This window comes from Eubalaena glacialis, chromosome 3 (assembly GCF_028564815.1).
Source record: "Eubalaena glacialis isolate mEubGla1 chromosome 3, mEubGla1.1.hap2.+ XY, whole genome shotgun sequence".
NCBI classification, from domain to species: domain Eukaryota; kingdom Metazoa; phylum Chordata; class Mammalia; order Artiodactyla; family Balaenidae; genus Eubalaena; species Eubalaena glacialis.
The window spans coordinates 100335622-100355901 of NC_083718.1; the positions used below are offsets into that span (position 1 = coordinate 100335622).

Genomic DNA, 20280 nt, shown 5'->3' on the forward strand with positions numbered 1-20280 from the left:
GTAGCTTTTTCCCCAAACCCAGATACTTCACCACTCCTTCTCTCTTAGCTCACATCTGTGAATATAGGCCCCTCATTAAATTATCCTCAACTGCCCCCCCTAGAGCGTGCCGTCTGTTTCCTGTTGGAACTCTGACTATACCCAGAGCCATTTCCCCAAGGCACCCCCACCACGGCAGGAGGTTGACTGGACTGGACTCCAAACCTCTCCCCTGCATCTTACGCTGTGACACTGACTCCAAAGTCATTTTCCTCCCAGGGACCCTTATGTCCTTTCTTGGAATATGATTTTGGGTGTGATCCATTTCAAGTTAGCATTCTAATAATTTGGAGACTCAGATTGGTACATGGGGGTGGGGAGGGACAAGGATGGAGGACATTGCCTTACCCCACTCCTTGGTAGCATCTGAGCCCTAAACATTCCTGGCTGAGTGGGGGAAGGTGCCTCTTAACACCATTAATGAACAGCATCTGAGCTCCAGCTCGGCCATATGTAAATAAGGTCAGGGAGACGTCACCTAGTCTTCTTCCCAGGTACATCTGAAGCCCAGATCTGCTCAGCCCAAATGCCTTGTTTCAAAAGAAGTGCATCTGAGTATCATGAGGCTATGAGCCTGTTTTGTCTTTAATCCCAACACACACACATAGCTGGGAGTTACCTTCTGGTACAGGTTCAGAGGATGGAAACAAGCTGTGATTACATTATGGTATTTGCAAGGCCATGACACAGAAGCAGAAGCACAGAACAGAAGTGGAATACTCAATTGAGAAGCAACAGTCTGTCAGCAAGAGGAGACTTGGCAAAACTTATAAACACCTACCATTTGGCTCTTTACTGCTCTCTCAGGGGAACTTCAATTCTGCTTGATTTCCCAGCCTGGCCCTCTGCCCTGCCGCCGGAGGTCTCAATCAGGAGGCACCTCTCGGGTTCACCATTCTGACCGATTTAATTTAGAGAATTTCCTCGCTCTTCACGTGGCAGCAAAGGTCACGTGGCAGCAAAGGTCATGTGGCTCAGCAATTATGTTGTTCTGGAAACAGCTTCTTTACTGCTGTGGTTCTGTAACATTGGTTGAAATTTCCCTTTTTGTGCTATTTTTTTTTTCTCTTGGCCCTGAGATTATAAGGTCCTACCAGATAGTTTTATGGCCACATCTTGAAAAACACATTTTTTTTTTCCTTAAGGCTTTATTGCCAAAGGGGATGAGAATGTGTATATGTACTTAAGCACATTTCTGTCTTCAGAGAACAATTTCCCATCTCATAGAGACAGGAGTAGGTCAGGGATGGAATATCATCTAGAGACTGTGAGTTGGCCTTACCTGTAGGCAGCTATACCAAGGAGAAAGAGGTCTTGAGAAAAAGAAGGGAAGGCTTGGAAAGCAAAGGGATCCAGGTGTCATTGCTTATGACTGTATTTTACTTAGAATGTTGAACTCTGCCTATAATTGGGAAATTAAGGTAGTATTGGAAACCTTTCCATGGTCATTCCTTTGGTTCTGTTTCTACTGATTGAATAGCACCTCCATAATGGAATCTGTAGTGATACATTCAATTCCTATGATAACAGTGTGAAGTAGAATTATTAAACCCATTTAGCAGTGAAAAAACTGAGGCACAGCAAGGTTTAGTCAGAGCCCAAATAATAATGTTCAAATGATAATGCTAGAACATTTGACCATGACCTAAAAAGATGAATCAGATTTCTTCATTATGGCGATGCTGGTGTTTTACCCCCAGTTAGAGTGGGAGTCAGGATCTAGAGGAGACTCCTCTTGTACGTGATATGTCCTAGGAAGTATTGTTTCCCTTTACTTGTTTCACATAATGTGCTGATAATTTCATTGCACAAGTTGGCATTTCCAACCAATGTAATTACATTTGGAAACTGTTATAAGAGGCTATTACTAAAGAAATCAAACATTTCTCCTCTTTATGTCAAGTGGGGATAATAATTTCTCTTAATGTTTGTACCATGCTTGGAAAGCCTGGGCTGAAAGAAGTTTTACAAACACAAACCAGCATCCCCGTCTCACTTTGTCCTTATTTAACACCTATCGCAAGAGGGCCACTCTGGCAAAAAGCAATGCAGAAAGCACAGTATCTTGGGACCTATTGAATGATCACGCCACCTGAGTGACTGAATGTTAACATCCGAAGACAGGAAATGTCAAATGTAAATTAAGGGCTTTTGTCCAAACTCAAGCATTAATTTCCTAAAAAGTTATACTATATATGCAAGCACAGAGTAAAGACAGCACTATTTCTTATCTCCCTGAAATTCAGGGAGAGATGCCAGCATGGAGTGACCAGCCACATCGCTCTAGCCTGTGCTGGGAGAGAGGTTGTGCTAACAAAGGTAAGAGGATCCAGGTACACTTTTCTCTGGAGCTAGCTGGTTAGCAGTGAGGACCACCTTATCCTTTCTTCCAAACCCTCAAATGAGCCACAGAGCAGAGAGGGGAGAAACACGGTGCCTGAGGCACTATGCTTGATACATACTTGGTGTCAATGAAGTATTTGCAGAATTAAATTGGGGCCACCATTTCACTGGTTAATTTTTACACATGGTAAGTCATCAAGGCATCTTGTGTACTTCTAGTCTACTGAACCTGAGTTCAGAGAACACTTATCAAGTACTGTTAGTTCCAGACACTGTTAGGTACTGGGAATATAGAGACAAAACTGTTTTTGTTGTAAAGAAAGAAAACAAAACAAAAACAAAAGCATCCCACAGTTTCATTCAGGGATGGCATATCCTTCTCATTTCTTGAACCAAAATACTTTTAGATTGTTAGTGGTCACTTGGAGCACAGATCAGAGGGGTCCTAAGGCCTCACCTGGGTTCTGCAGGCAAGAGCACTGTGATCCATGTCTTCCAGGAGCATTCATTAATTCCACAGATATTTATTTAGTGCCTTCTATAATGCCAGACACTGTTCTGAATGCTTGGAATGCAGCAGTAAACACAGCAGCCATTCTCGTGGAAGGAGATAGACAATAAACAAACAAATAGTAAATATAACGTCAGTAGTGATAAGCGGTAAGAAGGCAAATAAAGCTGGATGAAGGAATAGAAGGTGACTGGTGGTACTTCCCTGGCGGTCCAGTGGTTAAGACTTCGGTTTCCAATGCAGGGGGTACAGGTTCGATCCCTGGTAGGGGGGGCTGGGATCCCACATGACTTGCGGCCAAGGAACCAAAACATAGAGCAGAAGCAACGTTGTAACAAATTCAATGGAGACTTTAAAATTGGTCCACATCAAAAAAAGAAAAAAAAGGTGACTGGTGAGGAAGAGGGGCCTCTCCAACGAGGAGACATTTGAGCCAAGTCCTGAATGAATTATGAAGAATATCTAGGGAAGAAGATTCCAGGAAGAGAAAGCAACAAGTGGAGAGGTTTGATTCGGAGTATGCTTGAGGGAAAGGCGGAGTGCGTGTCAAGTGGGAAGAGTGAGGGGTGGTGTGGTGGGAAGTTAGGGCAGAGATGTAGCTGAGGGCTATCCATGTAGGGCTTTGTGAGTCTTAGTAATCCCTTTGGACTTTCCATGTGAGGAGACGCTCTTGGTGGGTTTGAGCTGAGGAGGAACACGGCCATATTTCCTCATATAAAGGGTCACTCTGCCTGCTGAGAGGAGATCTGAAGAGAGGTGAGCCTGGAAGAAAGGAAACCAGTAAGGACACTGTTGCAGTAGACCAGGCGGGATGGGTGCTGAGTTTGGAATGGAACTTGAAGGTGGAGCTGGAAGGGCTTGCTGACTGGAGGTACGATAGAATGAGAAGATCAGAAGCTTGGGGTCTGAGACACTGGGGTGGGGAAGGAGGTACCACGACCTGAGATGGGAAAGCTGAGGAGGAGCAGATGGGGGTTGCAGGAGGTGGGCACATGAGAGTTTGGTATTTTAGACATGCTGGTAGAGCACATCTATTAGACATCCAGGTAGATGTCCCATAGGCCATTGGACACGTGAGGCTGGATTCCAGGGGAAGGTTGAGATGGCAATGGCAGAGGAGAATGACAGCAAGATTGTGCCTTTGACAGCCCTGGTGGGTGTTTGATCATTACTGGCATTTGCCTTTGATAACTCGCCCTATAAAGGTCGTGGGCTGTGGCCTCTGGCGGTCCCTCTCGCTGAGAAGTCTGAGTCTACATTCTCCTGGCCACCATGCTCTCTGCTCACAAACACTGCTCTTCCACACAGCACAGGGGGGGTGCGCTTGGGGCAGGGGTTACACACCCCTTGGTGGAAGAGTGTTTGTTTGGAATCTAAATGTAAAACAGACCCTCCATTTGAGAAGTGCTCATTAAGCACTTTTTGTCCAATGTCTTATGTGAGTTTTGCCAGACCTTGCAAATACGATGCTGCTAGCATATCAGGGTCTAGTGTGGAAGCCAGTGGACTGAACAGCCACACAGTACAGCCAGAAGCAGGTGTTGATCGAGATCCCACGGTACAGGGGTGGGTAAAGGAGAAAGTACCACCCTATTTGGGAGGATCAGAGAAGAAAAAAGGTCCCCAATTCTTTGACACTTCTCCCAATGAGAAGCAGAGTCTGTCCCCTCCTCTTGAATCTTGTGACTGTGTTGAGTGATAGAATGTGAAAAAAAGTAATATTATATGTGTTCTGAAGCTGGGTCTTAAAAGGCCTCTGGCTTCCATAGTGTTTGCTGGAATACTGAGCCTCTATATAAGACACCTGACAACCCTGTGGCTGGTATGTCAGTGGGGCCATGTGTAGGTAGTCTGGTTGATGATCCCAGCTGAGCTTGGCATTCAACCACCCTGAAAACATGCCAGATATTTCAGTGGATCTCCCAGTCCCAGCTGACAGTCTTCCAACATTTGAGTCACTCCCAACTGAGATACCACACATTGCGGAGGAGGGACAAACCCTCCTCTCTGGTCTTGTTTTATCCCAATAAGTTTTTGGGTGGTTGGTACACAGCAAATAGCTGGAATGGGACATGAAACAGGAGGCAGCTCCACTGGGTCTTAAGGGATGAGCTCACTAGATGGACACAATGGAGAGGCGCCCATCAGATGGAAGGGGCGACAAGTGCAAAGGTTCATGGGACATCCGAGTCTGGTGCCTTCAGGGAATTGCCATCACCGTACTCAGCTGGGGCACAGGTTGGCAAGAAGATGAGGCTGAAGCAAACAGATAATAGGAAGTCTTATGTGCCGTGTAAAGACCTCATCAAGTTTGACTCCATTTGGGCTAATCTAAAATTGCCACTGTTCCACAAATCCTGCTGATTTATCCATGCCGTGACAACCTCTTAGTGAAACTGTTAGGTAATACTTTAGATGTTATCGATTATACAGAAACTAAAGAAGCTCCTTATTTCCTATGTCACCACAGGCTTTGAATTTTGCTGTTTTAACATGTTACTCATGAGTGTAACTAACTGTCTTGCCCTTGAGTGTCCCTTATGTTGCCCCCCCAAAAGGGTGCAGGTGTCTGCCTTTTGGAATGCTATCACTTCAAGGGGACAGAGCGGGTGTACTGGGCTTGTGGGTCTCCTAGAGGAAGAGTTAATTCTCTGTGCCCTCAGAACACCTCCATCACATTTTTTTCTGAATTTACCATCTCCTTTTACTTTTTACAGGGAACAAAAGCCCTTTTCCCTTCCTGGAAAGGAGCCTCCCCATTCTGTATTCTTGTTGAGGCAATTTTAGAAGTACCTTGCTCTGTGCTGAAGGATATTGTAGTGCGTTTCCATAACACATTTAAAGTCTCACTCCTTAAAACTGTCACGTCTGGAGAGCCCTAGATAAGTCAGCAAGGACACAGACGTGATCACTCTCTCCTGCCCCTGGTATTACAGGCAGCTATCAATTCCAGCTCATTTAGGCTGATCCAATCCCGGCATCAAAAGCCATTTCCATATTATTACACCAAACTGGAAATTACAGAGGCTGTGTATTCCTCTGTAAAGTCTCCAATTTAGGCTTATAACTTAGCACTAGGTTATTAGTGACATGCATCATTATTCTCAAGATACATTCTATCTGCAAAATTTTGCTCTCAAATCCTTTGGAAGATCTCGGCTGTGCTGTTCAGACTCGTGGTTAGGCAAGCTGCACTGTTAATGGGCTTTTAACATAGGCTTCAAAATTAATTTCTGATCATTGATTCCTTGCATTAATAGCCCCCTGAGCCCTTCTAGTGGGTAGAGAAACATCACAGAGCGAGGCCACAGAGTGAGTTAGAGGGCAAGCTGGAGTCAGAAGGAACTGGGCTTTAATTAAGTGTGATCTCACAGGGCCGCAGAGCTTCCGTGTGGAAGCTACAACCCTGAGTTGACAAGAACAACGAGAATCTTATTTTTTTTTTTTTTTTCTTTTAGTCTGGATGGAGCTTGTTTCGGTCAAATAATTCAATTTAGGAAGAACCATATATTCAAGTTGAGGAATGATGCATGCAACCAGTTCAATTGTTTTGATTGCTTTATTGAATCAAGAAAATAAACAAAAAAGTTTTGACAATTTTCCTGGTCCAAAACATTTAACTGCTCCTTCCAGAAAATCTCTAAGGTCTTTGTCGACCGTAGGATTCTATTATTTTATCATTTTGTAGGTGAAATCAGTTGAATTTAGAGACCAGAATTTCTCATAGATAGCTTGAATTGCTGGAGTGAGAGAATCTAGTGATATAAATGCCTTTGCCTTATTTTATGGCTAAATTGAAAGTATGTGGTTTCAAATCACATTTCCTGAATGTGAACCTCAGATAAGACAGTTTCATGTACATTATCTCATTTAATTCTCATCACAAGCCTGTGGGGTAAAAATCATAATACCCATTTTAATGTTAGGTCACTGAGTCTCAAGGAAGGGGTTAGGTTAAGCCCTGTGAGTTTCTCAGGAAATTGCCGTGAGGTTGTTAATTAGCTTAAAGCAATGTTTGTCAAAGGTTGATGTCTTTACCAGCAGCATCAATCTTACCTGGGAACTTGTTAGAAATCAAACCTTTGGGCTTCACCTCAGAACCACTGAGTCAGAACTCAGGAGTTAGCTCCAGCACACGGTTTTACTAAAGCCGTCCAGATGATTCTGATGCACACTCAAGTCGAGAACGATTTGCTCAAGGGCAAAGTACGACAAAGAATGAGGAATACAGATGTTTCTATTTTAAGAAAAAGCAATGTATATCAAAATCTGAAATTAGAAAAGGTAAACTGGGATACATTGATGATATTATAAAGGACTGCTTGCTTTTTAAGAAGCATACACCACAGGTTTTAATTAGGAATACTCCCTTAAAGTATTTAAAATGATATTCAATCTGTAAATCTAATGTATACACATTTTCTCTTCAGAAATTCAGTTTATTTTATATTATTTAATATAGTAATTTGCACTATTTAAATATAATGAGAGACGGCTTCCCTGGTGGCGCAGTGGTTGAGAATCTGCCTGCCAATGCAGGGGACACGGGTTCGAGCCCTGGTGTGGGAAGATCCCACATGCCGTGGAGCAACTAGGCCCGTGAGCCACAATTACTGAGCCTGCGTGTCTGGAGCCTGTGCTCCGCAACAAGAGAGGCTGCGATAATGAGAGGCCCGCGCACCGCGATGAAGAGTGGCCCCCACTTGCCGCAACTAGAGAAAGCCCTCGCACAGAAATGAAGACCCAACACAGCCTTAAATAAATAAATAAATAAATAAAAATTAAAAAAATAATAATAAAAATAGAAAAATAAATATAATGAGAGGGACACACACTCAAATTTGTATTAGACTCTGTTGCTTCAATCATCTAGATCAGTGCCAGGCACAGAATACGTGCTCAATAAATATTTGTGAATGAATGTACGGAGCCCTGTTATAAGCAAGATCCTGTGTGTGTGTGTGTCTATATGTGTAATGTTAGTTTTAACAATGATAATCTATTAGGAGAGATAACAAGTAAATCAGTAGAAATCACATGTAACAAGAGCTAAGTGGCGAGTCAGATCATTAAGCGTGACTAGAAGTAGTGAGGATGATTGGCAAGGCTTCTTGGAGAGGTGGAACTTGACTTGGGGTAGGATTTTTATGGGTGAAGAATGTTGAAAGGAATTCCAGGTTTTTAAAAAGACCTAAACATGTCAAGAAGATGATAATGCGCAGGGCATTTTCAGACTTCATGGATTAGAGAGGTGTACTGAGGACAATATGAAGGTGGGGTTTGAGTTCAAGGCTATGGAGTGAGCAGTTTATCTCAAGAGGCTATGAATGGAGCAGTGAGATAACAAAAGTGTTATCTCATGAAAACCATCCTTTAAGCAGACAGAATTTAAATTAACGAGAGGGTCAACACTTGAATCCAACTACAAGGCATACCTTGGGTATCTTGCGGGTTTGGTTCCAGACCATCGCAATAAAGCCAATATCACAATAAAGTGTCACACAAATTTTTCGGTTTCCCAGTCCATATAAAAGTTATGTTTACACTACACTGTAGTCTATTAAGTGTGCAATAGCATTATGTATAAAAAAAAATGTACATACCTTAATTAAAAATATTTTATTGCTAAAGAACACTAACCATCATCTGAGCCTTCTGTGAGTTGTAATTTTTCTGAAATAGTAACATCAAAGATCACTGATCACAGATCACCATAACACATATAATCATAATGAAAAAATTGGAAATATTGCAAGAATTACCGACATTGGATACAGAGACACGAAGTGAGCAAATGCTGTTGGAAAAACAGCATTGATGGACTTGCTTGACTCAGGGTTGCCATGAACCTCCAGTTTGCAAAAAATTCACTACCTGCAAAGAGCAATAGAGTGAAGCGCAGTAAAATGAAGAATGCCTATATAGAAATCCTAACACCGTGCACATTATGATGCTAGAACTCTGTTATGCAAGTTTATGCACATATTGTCGACTCACATTTTGCCTTTGTCCCCTGAGTTGCTGTTGCTAAGTCACATTTTGCCATCTTTCATTCATTGTCTACATACAGAACTTAAAAACAATTAAGTGTGCAGAAAGAAAATGAGTCAGCAATATGCTCATAAACTGCACTAATAGAAACGCAGTGCATTATTTAGAATAAAGATGGTAAAAATACTTAACACAGCTCCTGGCTCAAGGCTTTCATCAGAGATTAGCTGTGTGGCTGCTATTACTATGATTTTTTTACTACCATTAGTATTCTCTTTGTTGATATTGTTACAAATGTAAGCTTCTTGTTCAGGTCATATGTCACATTCAAAACTTTTAAAACCTTGCATTCATCGCCCTGGAGCACTTTTAGAGAAAGTTTTGGTGAGACCTCTGGCTGAGAATTTCCAGAGAAATCTGGAAAGGTGGAACTAGAGCTTGAAAATATCATCATGATTATCACCATCATGGTCATCAACACTCTTAGACACTTCCTACACTTTACAATTTGCCAATAGTTTCACGTTCATTAGCTCACTTAGATTTTCACATTAACTCTGGAGAGTGAATACTATTAGCCCTATTTTAGAGATGGAAAAATTAGGTGGTTGGGGCAGTGCTGTCCAATAAAAATATAATGTGAGCCATTTATGTGGTTAAAGTATCTCTGGTAGCCACGTTAGAAAGGAAAAAGAAACAGTTAAAATCAATTCTAATAATATATTTTATTTAACACAGTGTGTCCAAAATATTATCATTCCAACATGTAATCAATATGAAAATGATTAAAGAGATAATTCACATTCTTTTCTCATTTGTTTTGTACTCTTTGAAATCCAGTGAGTATCTTATGTTCACAGGACATGTTAGTTTGGACTAACCACATTCAAGTGCTCAAAAGCCATAGGTGGCTAGTAGCTCCCGATTTGGATAGCACAGGTCTAGGGCACAGGGTGGGAATGTAAATCAGGGACCCCAAACAGAACAGAGAGAACAGTACTCACAACTCAGGGAACCATACAGACAATTAGAAAGACCTTTGCTCCTGATCCGATGCTTGTAGCGAGAGTCACCATAAAAATGAAACAAACCAGCCAAAAGGAAAATAAGTTTGTGCCATTCAATCTGAGTGTGTTCCAGTGTCACACATATTTTATTTTTTTTAAATGTACAAGTGTGTACAAGTTTGAGCCCTTTCTAGTAAAATGTCTGCAACAGAGAAGTCAGAGTGGCTGTGCTCCTCATAACCCTGAGAACAGCATCAGAACCCACATTATTTCTGACTGTTTCAGAGCGTGCTCATATTTCGGGTGACAGAAACTGACTAATGCGGAGGGATTTAAGTCTCAGTGGCAACATCTTCGAATAGGCAAGTCTCAAATCAACCTAGTGATATCTGCCTTTGATTAGAGGTAGCCCTCACTTACTCAATAGTACAGGTATGGTATTGTAAATGAAAATACGTTGTGTGCCTTAAAGTGAGAATTTACATAGAAATATGTACATATTCAGATTGAATGAAAAATGATATATATCCAATTGCCAGAATTTAGTTATCATTTAATTGGAACTGATTATGAGGTATGAGGCTTTTATTATCAACATATTAATGCAGATATTTATATTATTCAGATTCTCCCAAGAGCTTTATTTGGGACTCTTTATTGGAACCAATATTCTTCAAAGCCTAAAGGAAGGTTGACCCAGGGACCCAGAGGAAGTGAGTGTCCATTGATACTACATGCTGCCTTGAGAAATATAGCAGAGCTGCCGAGACATTTTCATCATTTGCCACTCACACTACACTCCTGACCTAGGTTATTTTCACTTTTACTTCATGTGGCTTCCAGAACAAACATGAACATGTTAAAACATATATCTACAAAAGAGAATATAGATGCCCTTAGCAGCTCAGGAGAGATTAGGTCAGTAAGAGATGAAAAAAGAGCCAACTGCTGGAAAATACGTGCTTTCAAGTACCAACGTGTTATTTTCACTCATCCCCTTTCAACAGTTTATTATTTAAAAAAAAAAAACTTCCATAGTTAGGGTAAATCTTAACCTGAGGTTTTAGTGCAGTCATCCTTTATTTTCAGGCCTTTTATAAATTAAAAAAAAAAGAGAGAGTATAATAGACCCTCTGCCCAGAAAAAAAAAAATCACTTATACAGAAAATCTTACACCTAAGTTAAAGCACTTCAGTACTGGAATCCCTCCACTGTCTTTCCCAAGTCTAGTTGGAACTCTAGATGCAGAAGTCCCGCTTTTAAGTCACTCACTGTAACGTGTTGTGCTGGGTCTATTTGCAGAATGGGAACCATTGATCAGAATGCATTTAGTTTTGACTGCTTTCCCAATTATGAATTGTAATTACACAGGATGTAAACACAAGTTTAAGTGGCTGTAAAACTGCTCCAATACTTGTCACACTATTAATTTAATAAACTAAATATTTAGCTGGAGTCTTCATAATTAGGCATCAACTAACTGAATGCAAATGTCATCATTCTATATTTGGACCCATTTTTTTTTTTTTTCCAAAGGGAGAGAAAAAGAGATGAAGAGTGATGCCACTAATCTCTTGCCTTTAGGTGTTTATCACACCATGAAAGCCAAAATGATTACTAAGGGCTTCATGGGGTAGGCACGACTGGTAAATAGCAAAATGCTATTTCCTTGGAGAATGTTTTCTTGCCACGTTTCACGTGGGCAGAGGGAAAATCATACCCCTACAGGAGCGACCCCTCCTTCAGAGCAAAATACAAACAAACAAAGATGACATTATGTTCTTGCCTGTCTGGGGCAAAAAGAATCACCTATTCTTAACAGGACTTCAGGTGTGTGATTTTCTGCCATTTTCTTTCTTTGATTAGATTAGAATGACTTCCCCCGGTAAGAGCAAAGCTGTAATGTGGTACTCTCAGGGCAGGGTGGCTAGAGAATACACACCATGGTACACTGTGTCTTTAACATAACGACACATTCTCGCCACACAGAAATTTCGGCATCTATTCAGACAGATGTAGGAGGGGTAGTAAATATTTTTTTTCTCTCTTCCAGTCAGGTTCTTTTTCCCATAGATTTCATAGTTCACTAATTAAATAATAGTTAAAAGCGACACCTCTGAAAAAATGAGACTAGGTTAAGAAAATGATACTATTTTTACTTCCAATTCGCTGCAGTTTGCTCCAGCCAGCCTAGCTAAATCTTTAGTGTTAACATAATTAGGTCTTGCAGAATAATGGCCCATTTTACCAGCTATCGTTTCAGGTTAATAAAAACATCACATAATTTTAAATGTTACTACTCCATTTTAATTCAACCGTCAATTAAAAAGAGCTCTTGGGTGATGGGAAAAGGCAGAGAGGGGATTCCAGCAATAGTTAAATGCTCAACTGTATTAATCTAAACAACACCCCCTAAAATCATTTAAGCCTTCTTGGTAGACATACTCCAGGACCTACTCTAAAAATGTATTAGGGGTAGAATTTTTCTGTCATAATAGATCTCAAATAACTGCATTTTTCAATATTAATATAAGGTTTTCACAGATGTTATTTTCTCTTTTCTAGTTAAACGCAATAACATGATTTATACAAGGGATATGTCTGTTTCTTAGTTATTTGAGTCTTCAGATGCAAAATGAAGATGATAATATGTGAGTCACACCTTACCAGGTGTTGTAAAGAATAAAAATTCTCCATGTTCCCAAGATTGTTGGTGAAACTTCAAAGTATGATAACTGGCATTCTTAACTCTTTCTGACATCATATTATGTTTATGTGCAGTTTATGCTGAGAATTTACTGGCAACTGTTTTAGGTAACTAAAGGAAAAAACTACTTTTAGTGTAAAAAAAGGGAAAACAGAGTTAAAAGTAAAAAATTCTTCCACATGGAAATGGTCAGAACTGTCAGAATATTTATGCCAAGTGGACATTTGATATTTCTTGGAAAGAAAATTGAGTAGAATCTAGTCCTGATCTCCTGAGGCAAAGAAAGAAATTTTCACAACCACATATTTGGATCCACACTCTAGGGGTGCTCCTTATCTGTGTTTTTCATTCCTATATGCCATTAAGGGTGCCCAATTAGATTTTCTAAAAAAAAAAAAAATCCCAGAGTTTTACCTAGTTATTCAGAGTGTTCTAAGATGCAGCTTAGTTGCTGTCACCATTGTCATCTTTATTGGTAAAGACTGGGAATCAAAATGGTGGGTAAGAAATTCTAGCTCAGAAACTGAAGCTCTAAATTGCATCAGATCATAAACAGATAGAATTCAATGCATAACAAATATATAGAACATGTAGTTCAAAGCTCCCACGTATTCTGTGTAACTCTCTGAGCAGATAAACTGTTAAATAGGTGTTTTATTTAGTATTTAACAACAGGTGAAGTGCAACAACCCATTTCCCGTATAACACAGAGCATCCCATCTCAGCATATGGGGTCCTTACATCCCAGTAATACTGGATTATTGATGGCGGAGAGTGAAGATGATGGGACAAAAGATCTGATTTCAGGGTTTCCTCACAGCTGCCCCCAGTCCATCCAAACGTTCTTATATTCAGTAAGGCCACATGTTGGAGAAAAAGTGAAGTGGATCATTAACTATAGGAATTGTTGAACTGTGACCGGTATGCCTTCTCCCAACCTGTACCTGGGTAAGTGATTTGACCCATTTGATCATTTGACTCAAGGACACCTCATGCAGTGTTCATCTCCAGGCAGACCCACCAGGCAGGGGCCAGGACAAAAGTACCAATGGAAGCCCATAGGCCACATGTCTAAATATTTAAAAGTTATACATCAAGCTAACATAGTGTTAAATAACACTATGTTCCATTCTGCTGCTTTAACACAAATACTTTCATAACAATCGGAAAACCAGGTATAGGTTTAGAATCTTTTAGACTGCTCAGAGGTCTGTACTGGACCCTGGCCCTGAGGCAGCCCTACTCTCTCTCCCACCCCTTAGCCCCTTCTTTTCCATCCCTGAGCTCTGGGTTTCACTGCAAGGAGCCTCTTCTCACTCACGTGTGAATTCCCCAGCATATACTCCCAGGCCCAAGTCACTAATCTATCCATACATATTCACCCTTTGCCACCTCTTGCACTCAAGGATGTGCACTCATTATGCTGCCTGCCTTCAGGAGTTTGGACCCCCAGAAGAGGCGTATACACCCTAAAAGTAGGTGGAGGACACCTGGGTAGGGAATTCTAGGTTCCTGGCTACTGAGACAAAATGGGAGGAGGGTCAGAATGGGCCCCACTAAGCAAGGGCCGCTCTTTTCTGGGACTAAAGTTCCCCCTCTACCCTGTGCACAGGCTCAGAAATGAATCAATCCCACATCATCACAGGGCAGTCTAATTACTTCCCTATAAATACCAGCACTTTCTATATAGCTGAACCTTGGGACAAAGATTTCTTTGAAGTTTTATGTTCATCAAAGGTGTTGATGGAAGAAATTGTATTTGTACTTTGTGGTAAAGTTGATAGATTAACTAATCCTAAGGGCTAATCCAAGTAGAGACAAAGCAAGAATTAGGACCTTAAATATGTGAACAACTTAGTATCCACTTTTCACCCAAATCCTGTCCTTAGACATAATATTGCAGATGGAACCAGCTTTGCAAGAATGCTAGAAAACAGTAGACGAATAAAATCTACTGATTTGGGGTTTCACCAAAGTAAGACACCCTTTAGAAGAATTTGAGAATCCAAATTAAAAAGAACATATCATTTCCATTTGTTATATACCTAAAAGCGAATTTATTAAAAGCAGATCACACCACTTCAGGAAATTCAGAAAACTATATCTAAATACACTGAATGCAAGATATTTCTCATCAATTTAGATTCTTATAGCTTCATAAAGATAAAATGCAGATGAATTGATTTAGATCAGGCCTTCACTAAATTTTAGAATTAGCTTTCGAATACCATGTATTGAAATGTGCAGTCTGATTCCTGAGCATGGTGACAAGGCCATGAGTGGATAATGATAAAGTGCATCATTGCTGGAAATAACACAGTCTGCCTTTGGTTTGTGCTAATAAACTATAAGACAACTCCAATTTTAATATTAGAAATCCACCTCATTATAAGTAATCTCAAACTGTATGTTATCGTCATTTTCACGTGTCGTCTTTGGTGAGCCTGAAATATAATTTGCTGTTTATGCTTCTAATGTAAATCTCCGGTTTCTGGTTGGCCACTCCGGCACTAAGCCAGAGCTCTAATTTATTTCCATCTTTTCGTATTTCTTACATCAAAAGAGACTGTGGGTTTGAATAACAAACATTCAATCGACTTAGACGTGGGATGGCAGGCAGCACAGGCATTACCTGTTTACCTTTTATTGCCTTCTTTGAATTTGTTTTTCTGGGAACAAAACCAGTAAGACACGCTGTTCCTTCGTCTAGTTTTTACCGAGGATATTTATCAGAAGACTCCCCCAACCCCAGCTGCAGCAAAGAGTGGCGGGAGGGTGAAGAATTCAGACTGGAAGTGGGCTTCCAACCTAACACCATCATAGGCTATTGCTCTACCAAGTCATGTAGGACTTCACTGTCCTTCAGACTCTGGCTTGGGCTGTTAATTGTTTTTGATGCCAGAAGATGCTGCTGCTAACACATTTGTAACCTGCAGGACAACAGTGTACTGGGAATGGAATACACACTGTTTTAGTCACTTTGAAACTTTGCAGTGCTTCTCCCCTCCTCTCCCCCGCCTTGCTGTTTTGCACAGTAATTGGCCTAAAAAAAGGCAGAAACAAGAATTTATTACACCTTGGGCAGTACTTAAAACAAAGTTTATTCTCAGGAACAGCAGTTATGGCTACTTGCTGCTGTATATTTTGGTATTTCTGTAAATACTTAGTCTGAATATATTCAAAGTCAAATTGCTAATCACTCAATTTCCCTGCGACTTTCCTGGTTCCCCAGGTTGCCTCTTATGATACTCCATGTAAACACTGTAATTGGAAAGATACATAGATCAGCATCCCTAGAATCACATGATCACATCAATCTGTGAAAATAGCATGACTTAAAAATAAAAATCTCTTAGTACTCTGCCAACAGGCTTTGGCAATCACTTAGATTTTTTTTTTTTTTTTGCTGTTATAATTTTTCCCAAGTGGAAATAGTCTCATATTTTGCAGAAGTTGTCCGAGCTAGTGAACACCAATCCACCTTTCTGGGTACTAAATTCATCAGCTGAGTGTATTCAGTCCACATAGAAATCAGTAAAGTGAGTGTGAATCTGGCTGCTCCTTTCATCTTAAGAAATCGCAATACAAATTCCTGAAATCGTTTATGCAGGAATTTTTATTCTTTAAATCTTCCAGTGTTAAAGCAACAAGAAAACACTTAGAATGTCCTTTGGTGGAATCTTATTACACTTGTTATATATGTAAACTGATATTCTTTGATGCCAGCAAGCTCGTTGCCCTTACAGAGAAATCTCTGCACAATGAAACAAAATAGAAGGAAAGAGGACAAAATAAAATGTCAGTCTTTGCTGATTCGAATTAGATACATTAACAGATTGTCTGGTAACACAAATTGGCAAGAATACAAAAAATCTACATATTACAGTATTTCAAGAAAAATAACTTCATTTGAATACAAAAGGATAGATACACTTTCTTTTTTTCCTACAGCCACTCTTGGACAGTGGAGGTGTGCTCTCACTGGGTGGACCCAGTGCTGCTAAGATATACGGGGTACGACTGGCTTGAGCTTTTGAAGGGGGCTGTTACACATGTGCATTACTAACATCAGACAAAGAAATCTTTCAACCAACAAGGGTTACAGAGCAACGTTCACCAAAGCACAGGTTGGAAGGGGTTCAGGGACTGAAGCAGGCCAATATGGCAGCTTGTAACACACTTCCTTAGACCCACGATGCACTGCCAGCAAAGGATGCTTCAGTTTGGTTGGTTCTCACACACGGGGCCGAGTGGTGCGGTGGGCACACCACGTGCGAGTAGCAAATGTTTTTAGGTTGGTTGATTTGTTGTTGTTGTTGTTGTTTTGTCGTTCCTTTTGGGGGGCTGTCACAGCCTTTCCAATCGGCGATAAGCTCTGCAGCGGGCAATGTGATTTGCAGGGATAATATCAACAGCTGCCAACGCCTCTGGAGTCAGAAATTACCAGTCTTGACTCCGGTGTGCTGTCCACGGCTGTTATATATGGCTTAGTTCAGTTGGGCCTTCTTAGTTTGTACACTGTGTTTGAGTGGGCGGGGGGGGGGTGGTCTGAGGGTGGGTTTCCTATGTTAGTAGCAAATGCTGGGGCTGTGTTTGCTTCCCCACGGCCGGACCCCGTCCGGTGGCTGGATGCGCCGCCTAGACCCCCAGGGGGCCGGCTGTCCCCAGCAGAGCGGCCAGCGGCAGCAGCAGCGCGGGGGAGCCGCGCGGGGGCGCGCCCTGGCCCGAGTCGGAGCCGCAGCTGCCCGCTTCCTCACAGCGCAGCTTCTCGCACAGGATGCCCGTGTACGCGGCGGGGCACAGGCAGCGCACGTTGTTGTGGCACGTCCCTCCGTTCTGGCAGTGCAGGAGCTCGTTGTCGCAGACATTCGCTGCAGAACGAGGGGGGGGGGGGGCGCGGGGAGGAGAAGCAGAATCAATTTAAGTTCATCTGCTACATCATGTTTTCAGCTTTAAAAAAATCTCTATCGATCTTGCGCTCCCCCCTCCCCTCCGCAAACTAAGCATGTGACTCCAATTTCCAAACAAATGTAGTTTGCTGCCTTTGTTTTGATCATATTAATTCTTTTCATATAGATTTGTGCTGCAATCTTGGATATTATCATTGTCCGTTTCAGGCTATCAAATACAAAGTAATGTGATACTCCTGGTTTGGCAGTATCTTCTCTTCATGGAACCGGGACCTGTTGTGACCTCCAGGGTGTTTCAAGGATAGTGCCTGATACAAGAATGCAGAACTTTGAGGCCAGATGAATGGAATTAAAATGCAAAGCAGTACTGCTAAAATGACCAAGAACCTCTAAGGGGTGGGCCATTCTCCCTGCAGGTGATTCCAGGGCTGCATGCAGGAAGGGAGGAGGAGCCCACGGGCAAGCACGGGGCAGGGGGCAGGCAGCATGCTCCGGGGGAGACAGCAGCCAGATCCGAAGAGAGAAAGCTTTTCACGGGAGGAATGTGAGGAAGAGCAGTCCCATTTGCCCCTAACAGCCTATTAGGACATTTATTGCCTTATAAATATAGCAAGTAGAGTCCAAGGTTACCTTGATTTCCAGGAATAATAATAAATGCAATGGTGAAACCCTGATTATCAAAATTTCACTTTGTCCATCAATTTATAGAATCAGTTGCAATAAATCAAGCAAGCAATGTCAGATACTAAAATTCATTCACAGTCCCTGTCATGTAACTTGCATCTCGAATAATTTCTTATTCCTTCAAAAAACTAGTTATCCTCATTAATTCCATGTCTCCTATTATTTTAGATAATCAAGGTTTCACTGATTTAGCAGAATGATAAATAGAACACAGAGAAATTAAAACAACACCAAAGAGCAAAAGAGCCAAGAACACTTGCCAACAACATATGCTGCTTAAGTGCTTAATATATAGAACCACTCTGGAAGGGGGGGGGGCGGGCGCAGAGCAGAAAAAGTAGCTTCTTATAAATTATAACAGTCTTCATTTTCTAAAAATGTCATAGTCAAATTTCCCCAGGGATACCACATGAATTAAACACACATACACACACACACACACACACACACACTTACTATTACTATCAAGTGTAAAGTATTTAAAAAATCCTCATCTCCCAAGTAATAATTCAATAGAGAATATTGCCTTGTCCATTAATTATGTTCAATAGTATGTCACCTTCAAAAGAAGCTTCTTAAACGCAAACATGCTAATGCTCCGTGTGCAAATGAGCTGAAAAAAGATGGTGGTGGATGCTCACAGAGTTAATAACAAAGTGCCCTAAACAGGGCCCTATTTTCCCACCTTCCACAACAATTCCTTGGCGACCTCTAATATAGTTGCATAATGGATTGGTATAATTTTCAAATGTACCCACATTTGCTATCTGTAAATGTTAGAAGTGACTATTAAGGCCTATAAATCCTTCAGGCTCAAAATATTGATATACAAGGTAGTGTTCCAGGGGTTCTAATGATTATGTAAGCTACCTCTCATTGGGTGGCTTAGAAACCATGAATATTAGACCCAAATTATAGTATTTTATGAGTCATGGTTTAAAATGTCAAGATCTGTAGCTTTGAGGCAAAGTGTACAAGGGTAGAGTGGTTAAATTCATGGTCAAAACTGACAAAAAGCCTCTTTTTTTGGTGGTTGTTAATTTGGAAAGCATACATAGGTTTTCAGGATTTTGTTTTGCTTACACTTTAGGAAATATCTGTTTAATTGGGGCAACATGGAATAAACAGATCCAAATAACTGTTTCCATTTAAAGTTAAAGATTCTCAGCATTTCTTGTTCCAGGCAGCAGATCACTGAATGGGATATTTCCTTTCATTTGGGCACTACACATAGGGAAATATTGTTTCCATCAATATCGATAATTGCTTGCCTTGAAAATTGAGAAGGAATCGATAGTTAATTAAATATCACTCCCCTTAAGAAAAAAAAAAAAGCTATTTTTCTTCTTCTTGGACCTGAATGTAAATCAGTTGTTGAACAGAGGTTTCTTTTTTTCAAGAAGCTTGTGATTAAGTTAAAATTCAATACCTTTCCTACATTTAAGTAATCTACTACTTGATGTTGACGACTGTGAGAAATTTAATAAATATTCAAGGACCAGATGTAACCCAGGATTAATAATCACATCAGTTGGGGCAATATGTTTTCTGTAAGAGATAAGCAGAAAATATGAAACCTGGAATATATTTAATTACTTTAGAACTCACTTTAAGACACATTACATTTGGTCTGTTGATTGTGCTATTCAACAAATACAGAACTTTACCATATGCACAGATCTCTCTGTTGGAATCATGTGCTAGAAGTACATCTAAACCTAACTGCAAATCTTACCTGCTATTCATACACTTATGCTCCATCTTCATGTCATTTTGAATCAAATTTGTGGTGCTTAATGAATAAACTAGGTGGTTAACAAATATCATTGAGCTCTTCTTCAGCATATGAAACCTTGTACTGACCACCATGAAAAAAATAAAAGAAATAGAAAGCATGACCTCTGCTCTTATAAGGTTCACATCTGGTTGGGAAGATAAAATATATACAAGAAATAATCTAATATTAATTTCATTAAAATGCTTTTGTCATTTCCATCCAGCTCAGTCAACATCTGCTGTGTGCCAGGTGCCCTGCTAGACCGTATGGTTGTAACTCTGCCTGCCCTAAAGGAGCTCACAGTTTTGCAG

At 40.8% G+C, this 20280-nt stretch overlaps 1 protein-coding gene across 6 annotated transcripts in view; it reads right to left on the minus strand.

The window, feature by feature from the left end:
• Positions 1 to 17124: 17124 nt before the first annotated feature.
• Positions 17125 to 20280, minus strand: part of NTNG1 (netrin G1) — a 326009-nt gene continuing 322853 nt past the window's right edge. For all 6 annotated transcript variants that reach the window (XM_061186248.1, XM_061186247.1, XM_061186243.1 and 3 more), the window contains one exon: positions 17125 to 17469. In XM_061186248.1, coding sequence (XP_061042231.1) covers positions 17237 to 17469 — 233 coding nt within the window. In that variant the 3' untranslated portion in view covers positions 17125 to 17236. The remainder of the gene's footprint in view (positions 17470 to 20280) is intronic.